Below are 14,927 nucleotides of genomic sequence, written 5' to 3' on the forward strand. Positions count from 1 at the left end.
CAAGTGGACTACACTCTCAGTCGTAAAAAATAAGAAGAACATCATTTCACAATGTCAGATTGAATATTCGATTGTTCAATTTCTTTCTTACCTTCTGAATAAATCATCTCAACGTGATTAACTACGAGAAAGCACTTTGTGGATTTTAAAAATATAAAAATATAAACATGCGAGTGAAATCCTTGAGATTTCATGTATTATTAAACACTATCACGTTTTATTAGAACATAATCAGAGTTTATCAATATCACGGTTACACTTGGAAGGAAAACTTGCGCGTTTTTACAAAGTATTCCTTTCTTGTTCACTTTATTCGTCTCATTTATATTCCCGTCGCTTGTTCGAGCATTGTGATTCACCCGCAATATCAGAAGCATTCGTTATCATTGCATAACATTGTAACCCAAATGACGTAGGCAATAATAAATGAATATGAAACAGCTTTTACATAAAAAAATATAAAAATCAAAGTCTGAGATAGATCCTCTCGCAGAATCTCGGGATGCCAATATCTTTCCACTATCTCTATTTTATGTCGTTTCTTCCTAGAAACTCAAGAAAGTTCTTTCTACGATCATTTGTTTTGTCTTTTTAAGTGTTTCTGATATATCGCAGAAAATTTTAACTTCTTTTAGCGAATGTATCAAATATATTTGTGTATATATACTTTTTTTTTGTTTTAAAGAATATCAGTTAAATATGCGTCAAACACATTAAATTGTTTTACGCTATGTGCTAATTTAAACGTGAAAAACGTTTTAAGTGAAGAACATGTCGCTATGATTTGTGAATCCGAGGTCACCGACGTAGATCAAATGTCGCAAATTTTTAATTTCACATATGCTTGACAGAATCAAGCAGCGTACAACTCGCTTTTTCCTGGATCAATTCACATTCGTGTAATATATCGCGACATTTATTCGTATCCACGAAATAATTCGCTACGAAGCTGCGAATGTTCAACGCACGTAATACTTGTTAAAATAGACGTATGAGCGAGACAAGAGTTTTTCCCCGTCTGAAAAAGCGTTTGCGGCCTCCATTTGTCTCCATTTGTCCGTTATAGCCTCGTTAAGGATCGTTCGATCCGTCATTTTCGGCTTGATCCTGCCGATAAAAAGGGCACGAGAAGAATGATGAACAGCTAGAGAGAGTGCGAGATAAACGCGTAATTTGTCATCGGGATTATTGTCGTGACTGAATCTTCGGTCGATTTTCTCATTATGATGTCTGAAGGAGAGGAAAGCAACAACGAGCACACCTCGCGTTTAAATCTCGCTTAAAATTTAACAGCGCGAAATACAAGGACATCAGGGACATCAGGATAAATTACATCGTGTTATATCGCAAAATATTAGGATAATACTTACGGCGGATAATAATTAAAGTAATTAAAATAATTAAAAAAAAAAGTATATTGTAGCATACTTGCTGCAACAGTGAGCTAATCCATATTTTATAGAAACACATTTTGCAAATAAACTCTGAAGTTAAAGTGATGGAAAAAATACCAATATCACATTCAACTACTGTTGTGGGTTAGCCCCATTGTTGCAACAAACTCTTCAATTGTCCACTTGGTTCAGGCTATGGTTACAGTGAATGCATGTTCTGGATATGTCAAAACAAATAAACAAAGAGCATTTTCTATGTGTGGTTACTCTGTATGAGTATAGTTCGTCAGAACTGTTACAGATTCGTCAGAACAAGTTTGTCGTTCAAAGTTTGTTTCTCCGTTCAAATTCGTATTATTATTTTTTAAAATAGATATATTGAAAAACTAATTAGTTTAATGTTTGAAAACAGAAATGAGGAAAGATATGGAAAAACTTATCATCGCCAAAATATATGTCGTAATAAATGGGAGAAACTTAATTAAGAAATGATATTTTCCATTTCTTTCTCTTGAAGCGAAACTTTGTTTATGTATTCAGTTCTTCGACTCACAAGTAAATTAATAATAAAATTTCCAATTAATCAATGTCATCCATCTTGTGTAGTTGCGACACTAAGCTCTTAAAATTTCAAACTTTGAAATTACAAGACGTTTATTTCGTTAGAATATATTAGGCATGGGAAAAAGTTCGTGGCGTTTTTTTAATGCCATGTAACGGGAAAAAACGCCACGAACTTTTTCCCACACATAATATTATAATAATTGCACGAAAGAATTTTTTCATATCTTAGAGTTTACTTTGAAAATATGACAGTCGTGGGACAATTGTATTTCGAAGAATTTTAATGTAAATCTTTCTCATTCACTAATAAAAATACAATAAAGTACAAAATAAGTTTAATTAATTTTACTGAGTGTAAAAATCTTTAAAATATTGTATTATACTACAACTATCATATTTTCAAGATAAATTTTAAAAGAAAATTCTCTCCGTGTATAATTATTTATTTTATATTTTTGACAAACAATTCGTATGAATTCGTCAGAATAAAAATTCGTCAAAACACATCCACTGTAAGTAGATAAAAATGTCTAAGGACGTCGATTTGCAGCCTGAATGCGCGATAAGAACGATGAGAACATTTCTTTTGCTAAATTACACGAAGTGAAATAATCTTCCAATCGTTTATTACGGGCGAAGATAATCAATTAATTAACGCACCGAGAATAATTCTCGCTAAGATAAACCGCCGTTTACGTGTGATCGTGTGTAAAATGAATCCACAAACTACAGCTGCCAATTAAAGCATGTTAACGCGTTGTTCGATGAAATCATGACCATAGAAATCGATTATCGACAGCCTCGTCTCGCAGACAAAGAGGTATTTCAATATCCTGATGTCTCTCGTTCATCCATCAGCTTTCGGCTTCGTAATAATGACAAAATTTCCCTATCACTATTACGGGATCTGACTCGTCGAATTAACTTCTTATTGCACATTCAATAATTTGTTAAGCATCATTAAGATCGCGATCGATTAGGCTTAAAGTTTTGTTTTATCTCAAGAATTAATCGTGCTTCATAAAATCGAAGGTACGAAAGTATGCTTGCATTTGAAGAATTGAACTATCGGCGAGAGAGACGAGAAGCAGATCGAAAAGAGCGAATCGAAATGCGTATACAAAGATAATAAAGAATCGAATTCGTGTCGTTTGCAAACTATGCCATGACTACTCTTAAAAATAATATCGATTTTTATGAGCGAACGAATGCGAGAAATTCTCGAACGATATAAAAGAAGAAACTATCAGATTATTATCTCCGCTTTACAAACTGGCGTTAGATCAGAAAGTTTTCTGGGTCGTAACGATCATTTTTAATAGGACGAAAGTTGTCCGAGTATCCGGGCGACACTTCTATATAGCCGTGACCTCTGAATTTATAACACGTCAATATCTTCAGTTCGTTACTGAAATGAGGACTTGATGTCATTGATAATAACGTCAATTCAAGATTTTATATATCGATTCGATCGAGAATGCTACAAGTTCAATTGCTGAATACCAGAAATTCAAAACAAGCATTATTTATAATGCAAAAAAAAAGTTTATCATTTCTAAAAGTTTCTAGAATTTATAATCATTCAGTTTAACCCTCAATTGATTAGAAAATAGATGTTAGTTACGTAATCAGGCAGTTCGGGCAGTTTCGAGGTTTTTATTATTCTTCAAATAAATTTTGATCAGATATCAAAAAATTTAACGTCACATATATACAAAACATTTAAAGAAATAAAAAAGTTATCACAAAAATAATGCTCTCTAGGCCTTTGAAATCCTTCTCATCCGGTTGAAGATTAATATTTAAATTCCTTCTCTCAACGAAAATATGAAAAAATGCTTTTGAGAATTTCAAATACTTAGTGGAGGATCATTCATAATTCTTCCCGATCATCCATCACGCCGAGATGATAAAAGGACGATCATGATAACAATAGCAATTTAGTTTTTAAAACCCTCGATGCGCCACAAAAGCTTAAACAGACTTCTTTTAAAATTTTAATCTGGCTTAAATGCAAGCTTTAATGAGGCATTACACATTGAATTTGGTAAGATCTCCTAATACGTGGTGATATTAACTGCAAATGGCGTCTTCGCCTCGAGATTCCAGCGCTCTTCACGTTATAATCTCTTTATCTCTTATCTAATTCCGGATGGAATTTGCATAATTTTGAAATAATACCTTAACATGGCGAAGTGAGCGAGTAGCTATTCCAAGAATATAATGGCCCCACATCAGCTCGAAATTTTAATGGCCATCCAAGCAAATCAGTACGTTCGTTTGTATTATTGATATTATCTGCACACGTATATGTCTGAAAACACGCGCGTATCGAAAGATAAGACGCGTCTGTCACAAACGAAAGGACATCAATCTTCGCAACCTCTACATCTCCTTGTGTCCTTCTACAAGGGCATCTATTTTTATAAAGACTCACTCTATCATCCTTCTGTCTATTCGGTCGAGTTCTAAAGTGATTTCAGATTTCAGTAACTACTTACGTTGTCGGAAGTGGAGGCGATTTCCCGTTGCCATTTCCGGCAGACAATTCAAGAGATATCTGTTTTGAATTCAAATCTCTTCGATCTTTTGGATTGTTCGACAATCCACGAAAACGAACGGTCGAATTTTAACCGGTTTTTCCCTGTAAATCTGTGATACTCTTTTCAATTATCCAATAAATCTCCCGGAATATTTTTCTCATTTTTTTTCCGTAGTATCAATTCCAAAAAATTGATCGATCGCGGTGCTCAAAGCTTTCGACTAAAGGATTGAGAGGGTCTGTTTCAAGGCCAAAGTGCGTGGCCTTTTTTTTCAAGGTCAGGCGCATGCTCTATTTCAAATCGGTCATATTTCGCGAACACGAAAACTTCCACAGAATTATGTCGAACATAAATGTCGGTCAATCGCAATCAAAAATTTTCGATTTTGAGATTGAAATTACACTTCCTTCGAGAAATATGAAACGGAAGGAAAACAGAAAAAACTTCACCTTCGTAAGAAGATATAATCGTTATATAATTCAAAGTTTCGATCGCTCTAATCTAAAGAGATTTCTTTTTTCCGTCAGACTTTCCTTCCTGCCCTGCTCTCCCTTTAATAGTTCCTTCCGATATATCATCCTTACATAAAAGATGATAAGCGGCCAACGATCGAACTGCTGTGTCATATTTATGAAGATTTATTTGTATCATGCTTCCTGAATAATTCCGTGAGCTATTGAAGGTCGGTTGCCGATCGTTGTTTTCGTGTCCAAGGACTTGTTTTATTATTTACGGAACATCCGTGGGGTCAGCAGGGCTAGTGGAACCTCTCTTAATTAGGCATAGACACAAAAGGGACGTTCGCGTACAGTTGCTCAGCAAATGATATTAATTAAAATTTATTAACGAAGTTGACTGACACTAACTGACGTGACATTCTGTATTATAATACTTACATATAATTATTATATATGCCACTCTCAGCCGAGATATATGTTGAAATTGAAGAGGATAGCGATCCTATAATTTAATTTGTTCTGTAGAACGTGAAAGGGGTGGAAGCCTAGTTGATCGCTTATGATTCGCTCTCCCTTTTCCATGATATACTTGAATTGGCGAAAGCGCATTATGTGATAGGTCGTACCAATGGTTTCCGCAAAGAGATACCGTGTCCACGGGATATTTACCCAGGATTTCACGTTTCTCCCATTATTATCCTCCGCCGATCGTGAGGCCGACTATTTCTTGATTTGCTACAATTTGGAACAATAAAGACGAAAAAGTGAAGAGTCCACTCTTTTAAAATAATCATTGGATCGAATGAGGACATCCTCTCTGGTGAATTGATCTTTTAGGATTATTTCACGTGAAATAATAATAGAACAAAGTTTATTTATCAATAAACAATACAAGCGTTTCCGTGCTGTAAATAAAATTAATAAAATATTAAATTGCGGATGTCAATTTTTATACATTTTTATATCTATTTTATCAGATGAAATCGATGTGTGATATTCGCGATATGTACCTAACAGTGATACCCGTCTGCTATGGTTTATTGGAGCGCGTCCTTCGGTATCTTAATCTTCATCTTTTCACTATCGCGCGGACGCAAAATGGAGCAAAATGAAGAGCGCACACAACCACGCTACGAAGTGCTCCACTTTGGTGAAGTAATAGTTTGCCACAAAGGTCGGAAGGAAGAGCACTTCTAGAAGAGAAAAGGGGCACAAGGAGGCGTGGGTATATAGATCGATTGACAAACGGTGAACGCCTATTTGCAGTAGGATAATACTGGCAGTCACGGAGGGATATATCATCCTTTATATCCTCCTCGCTATTGCGCTCGTATTCTGTAATTATTATCGGAATTTATTTTTGCTTCCACCTTTTAAAAGATTTCTAATTCAATCGCATGATACAGAGAATAATGTCTACTCGCCTTCAATATTTACTAGCGACGTTATTTTCGAACAAAGTAATGACGGTAGAATCGTGAATCATGTGCGTTACAAAAGAAGTTTTATTGCCTTAGCTATCTAATAAAAAAGTTGCTTGTATGCGAACAAAGAGGGTCACCGTTTCTTCTCAACTTATATCAATATAGCGTATCAGGTAAATTGCACACTTTGCTCTCGCGAACAGCCATCGCGTCGATGAACACAAAAAGATATGACCACTTTGGCTAAAATTAAATATGAAGCAACATTTATCACTACATAGATTCAATGTAATGCGAAAGAATAACATGCGGTGCTACATCGTACAAACAAGATAAAATAAAAGAGAGATATTACAAATATTTCTATTTTAAAATAATATACTTATATCTTTTTTCATAAAAACTCCAGTTTAATTCATTTCTTCTCGAATATATTTGCGCGGAATAATTGACGTATCTCGTGTTAAAGACAAAATAATTCCATCATAAACGATGTATTTTGCGATATATATAGCTCGTGTAATTAGCAAAATTCATTCCTTCTAAGAATTTCGAATTTATCATGATGTGCGACAAATTATAATTTTTCATTATTTACCACTGAATCAATACAATTGGTAAAGTTTGGAAAGCGGCTAATTATGATTTATTTCTCCTGAAAAATTCTGCTCTTGCCGCGAATTCATGAACAAATATCCCATATATGTCTAGACAGCAAAATTTTTCCCGATGTCGCTTTTATTTTCAAGACTCAATTGATTTATCAGAATCATTATCAATTAATATAACGAGCTTACGAATTAAGAAAAAGGCACATAAGTCATTTTGCCATCTTCGGCACTCCCATGTACATCTCTTCATCGATCAATTAAGTGATACAGCAATTAATAACATTCGGCACATTATTTGTGATATTATTGTGAAAATATAGATACCTAAATAAAGACAATTCTCAATAAACACAATTTATCTAAATAAACGCAATTTTCTTTATATTAATCTTTTCATTATAAAATAAAATTTCTTGTAATAATCCGTGTGGAAATTCTTTCTAGGCTGTAATCGGGGCCAGGTTAACTTTCCTTACATTATTTGAGTTAGGATGCCCAATTTTGAATTATCACGCTTTTTTATCTAGGCCGCACATTGGTCTTCAAACTTGGCCCTGATTTGAGGGCCAATATGGGAACTAGATAAAGAAGCGTGACAATTCAAAATTGAGTCAAGAGTATAAAAATTTTAACCTGGGCATATTTTATATAATTTATTGTAAGTAAGGTGATATATCCGTGAGGAAATTTATCCAGCAACTTCATATTTAATATTGTAAGAAAAATCATCATATCAACGAGCGTTCCAGGATTCAAACTGAGGCCTGCATATTGGTAAACTTTCTGCTACTAAGCTACACAGTCTTGACACTGATAGCTTCTCTAATTTCCTATTTCCTCTAAATTTCTTACAATATTGGCCGTATATGGGTATTACTGAGGCACCTAAAATAAAAAAAAAAGATATAGTTAGGATAGTTTAACTTAAGTTAGTTCCCTAGCAGGGCCTAGTTTGGATTCCACTTTTCCCCCAAGATAGTTGTACTTAGACCTGCCCAGTTGCAGCCCATATAAAGCTCAATTTGATCTCAAATTTTCTCTGATAATAGTTTAATTTATAGGATATCCTATAACTTAAATGGGCTTGAGTTTGACAAATCTTTACTTTGGATGCCCATATAGGACCAGTATGAAAGTATGGAATTCCCGGGAAAAATAAATTTCCACACGGGAATTGTCATCAATGATTACAACGATACAAAAAATATCAAAAGGTATTATTTTGATGTTAAACATTATTTGATTCGTTCGTATACGAATAAAAAGAATGAAAATCTGATAAGAGAAACTATGCTATTATTTAGTAATAGAAGCGAACCAACTACTGTCTAAATCTAATTAACAAATCAGAGCTTCGTCTATTTTCTCTTTCCTAATATATATGATAGGACTCCGTTCGTGTTGTATCGAATCATCTACTGTCTGTATATATCGATATCCTGCCGACACTCTTGCCCAACAGAAGTTTCCGTTTTCGATGACGGAATAGAACAGTTTCTCTCGGATGTAACGAACTCTCTACGCGAGCTTCATGTACCATGTTCCCGTCGTGGTTTACCATATTCTACCGCGGAAACATGCATCGAACCATACGGTCGTCAACTGAATTGGGACACGCTTCAGTATACATACATGCTCGTTATATCGAAGAACCATTAAACCTCCACAATTATGATTAAATTTAGATAACATGAAACCACTATAACATGAAACTAACTATCTGAATTTAATTTGAAAAGTAAATTGTATTATACAAATCATATTATACTATATTAACACGATAGGGAAGAACATTAATTATATTTTCTGTTATTTTATGAAGAAGAATATATAGACATTTAGATTAATGCTTCGCATTTTCTTCTACGTTTTTACGAAAGAAACTATAGATAACAAAAGGAGTCGCTTACGGGAAATTCCCAGATGTGCGAGAGCTTTCGAATTATCGATTAACCGTGGGATCCTTCTAGGACTCCAGCGTGACGTGCGAAGAGTATCGTGCAACAAGTACCTAGCGATAAATGATAGTTCCCTGAGGGCTCTGTAATTCAATCCTCGCAAGAAATGGGTCCCCGAGACTATACCCATGTCTCATTTGCACAAACCACCAGCGCAACAAGTTATCCGAAGCCGCCGCTCTATATATGTATACTATATATGTAGACTTTAGCAATCGGCAAACTCATTCGGCAGAACCAATCAGTCTTCGAATAATTCAGAAAAGCTCTTACATGTTTCACGACGCGACGCGCGCGTTGAAAGAAAGACAGCTTCGGCTTTTGAAAAATCTTCGTAATGGCGTGAATAATCGGAGATGTAAATGAGGATGGAAAAATGTTATTATAGTCGCCGTTGCAATAAATATAAACGAAGGAGAGAGATGATTTATCATGAAACGACAGGTCAGGATTAATGGCAGCATGACGAACCCACGACAGTCTCGCGTGCACATCATGAATATAAGATTCTCATGTAAAATTCGCGGTCAGTGGGACACAAAAAAAAGAATAGGAGGAAGGTCGAACGGTAAAATGTTGTTGCACGTGTACTTGCGGCTCGCGTGATAATGGAATACAGGTGGTTTCACAAAGAAATCGAGCGAAAATGGATAAAAGAGGCAAACGGAAGGTCGGCATCGATTGTTTCAGCATACCTGCGCTAACATCGTAAAAAGAAATGTTCTTTAATCTTTCAAATATATCGTTTACAAATTTCCTGTGAAATGCGATTATCTGCTTCGATAGGTCTGTTGTTTCCCTGAAGACGAACGGTTACTGTTTCCATTTCGCAAAGTATCGTCGTGTCGTTTATACCATATAAATCGCATAAACGAATACGCGATAAATTGCGTTTTATATAACTCAAGACTTGGGGAAGTGCTCGGTAATAAAATGCAGGGGATGCGATCGCTAAATAACACGCGATTATGCATTTGCAGAGATTTATTATTCCGTCGTGTATACCTTTCACGGATTGCTCTTCATTCATCCACACTCATTAATCATAAATGGGAGAAACTTCCGAATCGTTCCACGTCAAATTGACCGACAAATTAAAATTTGATCGCTAATTTAGAGCTCAGGATGTATGTCAACGCGTGCTGCACGAACACGTCTATTAATAGCATTTCAGTTTTTAACATTCCTAAATTTTTAATTTTGTGCGGTTAACTTCGACGACAAGAGATATCTGTTTACAATTAGCAAAATAGCATGAAATAATCCTAAAACGATTTATAAAAATAAACATGTTTATATGTTATGCAATAATAATTCTTTTTTAAATGTATTTCTTATGAGAACATTAGCTAAACTAATAAATTGCTAATAGTGAATGAAGACGCAAAAGAAAAAGAAGCACGAAGCACGGATTAAGTAAAAATTAAAACGGGCGTTTCTATAAAAATTTAAGCAGATAATTTATTAAAAAATCAATATAGAACTTTCTAAAGGTAAAAACCTACATAATCTCGCCTCTTAACTCGATATAATCTATTAAGAAGCCGCTTGAAATGAAAAAAAGTTCTCTTATCGTCGTTTTTTTCGATGAGATTTTCATTTCGATTTCTATGCTCTATTGAAATATTTGAAATGCCTGTTGTGACTTCATATTATTACTATACTAGATCAAAGTATTTGTATATTATACGATTTATATATTAGAACATACGATGTAATACAGGAAACACAATCAATAGCAAATATTCGATAAATTCTTGTAAACATCTATGTAACACATGCAATCACGTATATGAGAACGCGTGGAGGAATTCTGGATGAAATTCTCCGTTCATATTTGCGGAATAGAATGTGTTGTGGAGTAGAATGTGTTCGAAAGGACGGCGATTTATGAAGATTAGATTTTATCGGAATTTAGGATTTTAATGGGATTATTTGCGTTCCGCTGCTCGTTATGTAGTAGAAATTACTGGATTACTATTTCGAAACAAATTGGAGCAGTCAACGAAAAGTGAAGTTTATAAATGTCAAGTGTGAGTTTAATGTTACGCAATATCGGCGCAAAAGGTTTATTTAACTGAATCAACAGTCGTAAATTATAGTTAATTTTAGAAAGATGTTTAAGAAAGTCTAATCTGATTCAACGCTTGGACGACTGGACAATTTCGTCAATGTGTATATACCATGATGTTTTAATTATGGTTTGGATCCCAACTGAAATTGTATGTAGCCGAACGACTATTAATAGTCGATGCTGTAAGATTCAACAACAGTGAATGAGGTCGTCTTTTTCCTTCATCGTGAGACGATAGGCTAGCTATCTAGGAATTCCAGCAGCCACATCTTGCAAATCGTATCGACCTGCGTCTACTGGAAGATACGCTAATGGTCGATAATGGAACTACCGCGGCACCGTCAAAATTAAATTATGTCACCCGGCAACTGCTTGTCGCTACGATCCGCAAAACAATATGTGGCGGAAAATACGCATTTTCAAACACTTTCTTTTATTTCAGATCAAAGAGTGTGTCATATTAAACGTGCTCTAATTTATAATATGATAATATATGCAACCAAACAATTCTATAATTCGTTTAAAAAAAAAAATCATGCAATATGTGTAAATTCCTTATATCGAAAGATTTAAATACTTATTCAACAATTTACCTTGAAAACATTTTACGTTATACTATCATGAAACGGAAAGATTGTTTCTTTTTAATAAATTTAAAATGCATAAAAGTCGTAAGGTTGTCCTTGCATAGAACTCTAGTTTATATCTACTTCTTTGAAGTCAAAAGATTAGGATCAGCGTCACCATAATGCTGCATACGAATCATTGAACATTCAACTACAATATGTGACCTTTTGCGTGTCCGTCCTTGACCATCTAATTTAACTTACGTTACATGTCGATATCTATATGATATTATAATACAATGCTAATGACAGGAGTTGAAGCATACCGCTGAAGATAACATCATTTACTATGTGCCTGTCGTAAATAGTTCGCTTGATATTACTTCACATGATATGCAAGTTATTTTTCTGATAGAATTGTACAATGAAGCGACTGAGATAATGATCAAGTGACACAAACAGTTTTACAGCAGGCGTTATGTTCCTTGTGTGCAAAAGAAATTTAAATAAATTATGTATTATAGAATAATTTATATTAATTAAAATTATGTATGGCTTTTAGATTTTTCAGTCAGAATCGTTATGATGTCGCACAAGAGGAGCCGGAAACCCAACGAAGTAGACAAATTCACTTGAATTGGATTCTTCTTTCACTTAGGAAGAAATTCCGAACGCAAAAAAGGAAAATAAATAAAGCACAGGGAGGAAGAGGAGGAATGGGCCTTTGGGCCTTCGGCGTACCTCTCGTGTCAACTTTGGGTCTTCTCCTGAATGGTTACATTCTCCTTGTCGTTTTCGGTCTTGGTAAACAGGTGAGTAATAACGCAATATCTATAATATTAGCAATGCTCGTGAAATTTTTCTCTATTCTCTTCTGTTTCTGTTTTCATATCTTTTTTCATTGTATTTTTAACGCGAATCAGGATGGCATTCAGTCAAATGCAACATGTCGTGAATAATTTCGAAGCTGCCCGTGAACGCACTTATTTATTTTAGCAATATTATTGCAATCACTCGTGTCAGAAATACTACAAATTCGGGAGACACGTGTAGACTGCTCTCTTGAATGTAAATTAGTTAAACTTTCCCGGCATTTCGGTCAGAGAGTTCATAATATTAAATCCATTAAAAACATATCTGGACTGCAACTACGAGTTTCAAAAAGAGAAAGAGAAAAAAATAAATTTTTCGAAAAATATGTACGCACGCATGATACGCTCGATGAAGCTTATTTATTTATCGAGATAAAGATGCGAATTATAATTCTTTTTATAACAAACGGCAGCGCGGATTTATTTATTTGCTTCTGCCTTACTTTCAAGTTTCTGAAATACCATTGAATACTTTCAAGAGAGAGAGAGAGAGAGAGAGAGAGAGAGAGAGAGAGGGGGGGGGGGGGGGGGAGGAGAAGGGATGGAATGAAACTTTTAGATGATTGAGACTCTTCAGAATCTTAAATGATAGAGCAAACAGGATGCGCAGTCCGCGTGCATATAACGCGTAAAAAAATTGCGATCGTCATATCAGTCTATTAAAAGTTTAAATTACCAAGTTTCGCCGGGCATTGAAATTTGCGATAACGTGACAGAATTGGCATTTCAAGTTATATCACAATGCCCACAGACGCAGCAACAGCAAACGGCAAACACTTTACTGCTAATCCATTTGGGTGCTGTGGAAGCGGCGGTGTGTCTGATACTGCTGATCTTTGCAACCGGCTTGTGGCCGCTTACTGGTACGTGGTGCGTCCTTTACGGATTTCTATTGGCGCTGTTACATCCGGTTGCCCTTTGGACTGTCACCGGTTTAAACTGCGACAGGTGAATCTTACATATTCTCTTTCTAATATTGTTCGATATCCGGAGAATTGAAGACTTCTGATGAATGAAGATCAGTATCAGTTTCCGGTTTAATTCATTGCTCGCAGAAGCGAGCAACGCGGCTCCTCAATAAATGGTGCATCAAGTGAATGAGATTGATATAAAGAGATATCTATTAATCATTATGTTCAGATCAATAAATAAAATCGTATAAAATCACATTTTATATATGATTCGTATTTAAAATCCTCGCTTTGCGCAATTCAAGAATAATGTATCCCATGTATTTCCGATCAAAATACATATATTATTTAATATGTATAATGATTCGATAGAATTATTCTCGCAATACCACTTACTGGTTAATTACTCGGAGAATTTTTTTACATTGTTCAAACTATAGATAACGTGCACACTTCCAGTTACACTGAAATACCGTTAAATAGAATTTCACACCGATAAAAGGAAGAACGTCATTTTCGCTTGAGTAAATCGACGAAGAATCTGAGAGGTTCTTCTTGTGAAATTTTTCGATAAAAATCGAGTTCAATCTCAATATATGACATCGAGTAATGAACGAGGCCTCGGTTTCATCTGACACAAAAGAGATATGCGATGTAAGATGTCAAATAAAGATTCCACGAGCTCAAATAGTATCATCGTAGCTGACAGATCAGTTGACACGAGATGTTCGCCTTGTCATTCCACCTCTATTTGTTGCTGATTCTCTCAGACTTGCATTAACAATTACACAGTTTTTTGAACCGTACGGCAAATCTGGAATGTGTCAACTGGAATAATTTCATTTATTTGATGTAAATATTATATTCGAATAATTTTAAAAGTGATTTCGAAAATCTTATTAAGATTTCGTATTTTTCTTTCTGTACGCGAATCTCTGTGAATTCCATTGCATCATGCGGATCCTTTTAAGAAAATATGGAAGCGCTCGAGAATACGAAAAATTTCTTTTCCATTTTATTCTCTGCAAAAAGTCAAGCTCGACCGTAGCTCAATCGACCATATATTTTATTCAGTAGTTTAAACAGATTTACTACCACCTCGTTTATCACTTTCTGACTCTCCTCTGAATTTTCTCATCATGGAAAGCGTTGCTTTATTGAAAAAAATTTATCAATTTTTTTTCGAAAGCACTGGTTATCCAGCAATGACATCGTGCACATCTTGTATATCACCGAGCATATTATTTAATTTGATTAAGTGACAAGCCAGGATTAACGAGTTCATTCGAAATCGTTAGACGCTCGATCAAGTGTAAAATGACCATCTCACATTAGCATCTGAATTATATCTTGTTTTTACCAGCCATGCCTCGCAATTATACTCTCTGCAGGTATTACGCGATCGCTGCACCGCTGCACTACGCCGCCTTAGTCTCTCCGCGTCGCGTGGTCGTCGGGCTGGCTGTTTCTTGGACAGGCGCTCTACTCTTGTGTTTGCCACCGTTCTCGGGTCTGGTGCCACCTTACAGGTTTGTATGTATATATATATATA

General features: G+C 35.1%; 2 protein-coding genes across 6 annotated transcripts in view; one reads left to right on the forward strand and one right to left on the reverse strand.

Moving 5' to 3' along the window:
• Positions 1-14,927, reverse strand: part of LOC108694424 (phytanoyl-CoA dioxygenase, peroxisomal-like) — a 44,785-nt gene that overhangs the window by 11,400 nt on the left and 18,458 nt on the right. The window contains exon 1 of one of the 5 annotated variants that reach the window (XM_018203909.1): positions 5,398-5,421. The exons of the other annotated variants lie outside the window; for them this stretch is intronic. The gene's annotated coding sequence lies outside the window, so the exon portion shown is untranslated. Of the gene's footprint in view, positions 1-5,397; positions 5,422-14,927 lie in introns of those variants that run through there. 5 annotated transcript variants of the gene reach the window in all.
• LOC108694422 (beta-3 adrenergic receptor-like) overlaps positions 12,222-14,927 on the forward strand; it is a 6,255-nt gene continuing 3,549 nt past the window's right edge. Inside the window, exons 1-3 of the mRNA XM_018203902.1 lie at positions 12,222-12,404; positions 13,216-13,412; positions 14,767-14,904. Of these exons, the coding sequence (XP_018059391.1) occupies positions 12,309-12,404; positions 13,216-13,412; positions 14,767-14,904 (431 nt within the window). The 5' untranslated portion in view covers positions 12,222-12,308. The remainder of the gene's footprint in view (positions 12,405-13,215; positions 13,413-14,766; positions 14,905-14,927) is intronic.

This window comes from Atta colombica, unplaced genomic scaffold (assembly GCF_001594045.1).
Source record: "Atta colombica isolate Treedump-2 unplaced genomic scaffold, Acol1.0 scaffold12, whole genome shotgun sequence".
NCBI lineage: Eukaryota > Metazoa > Arthropoda > Insecta > Hymenoptera > Formicidae > Atta > Atta colombica.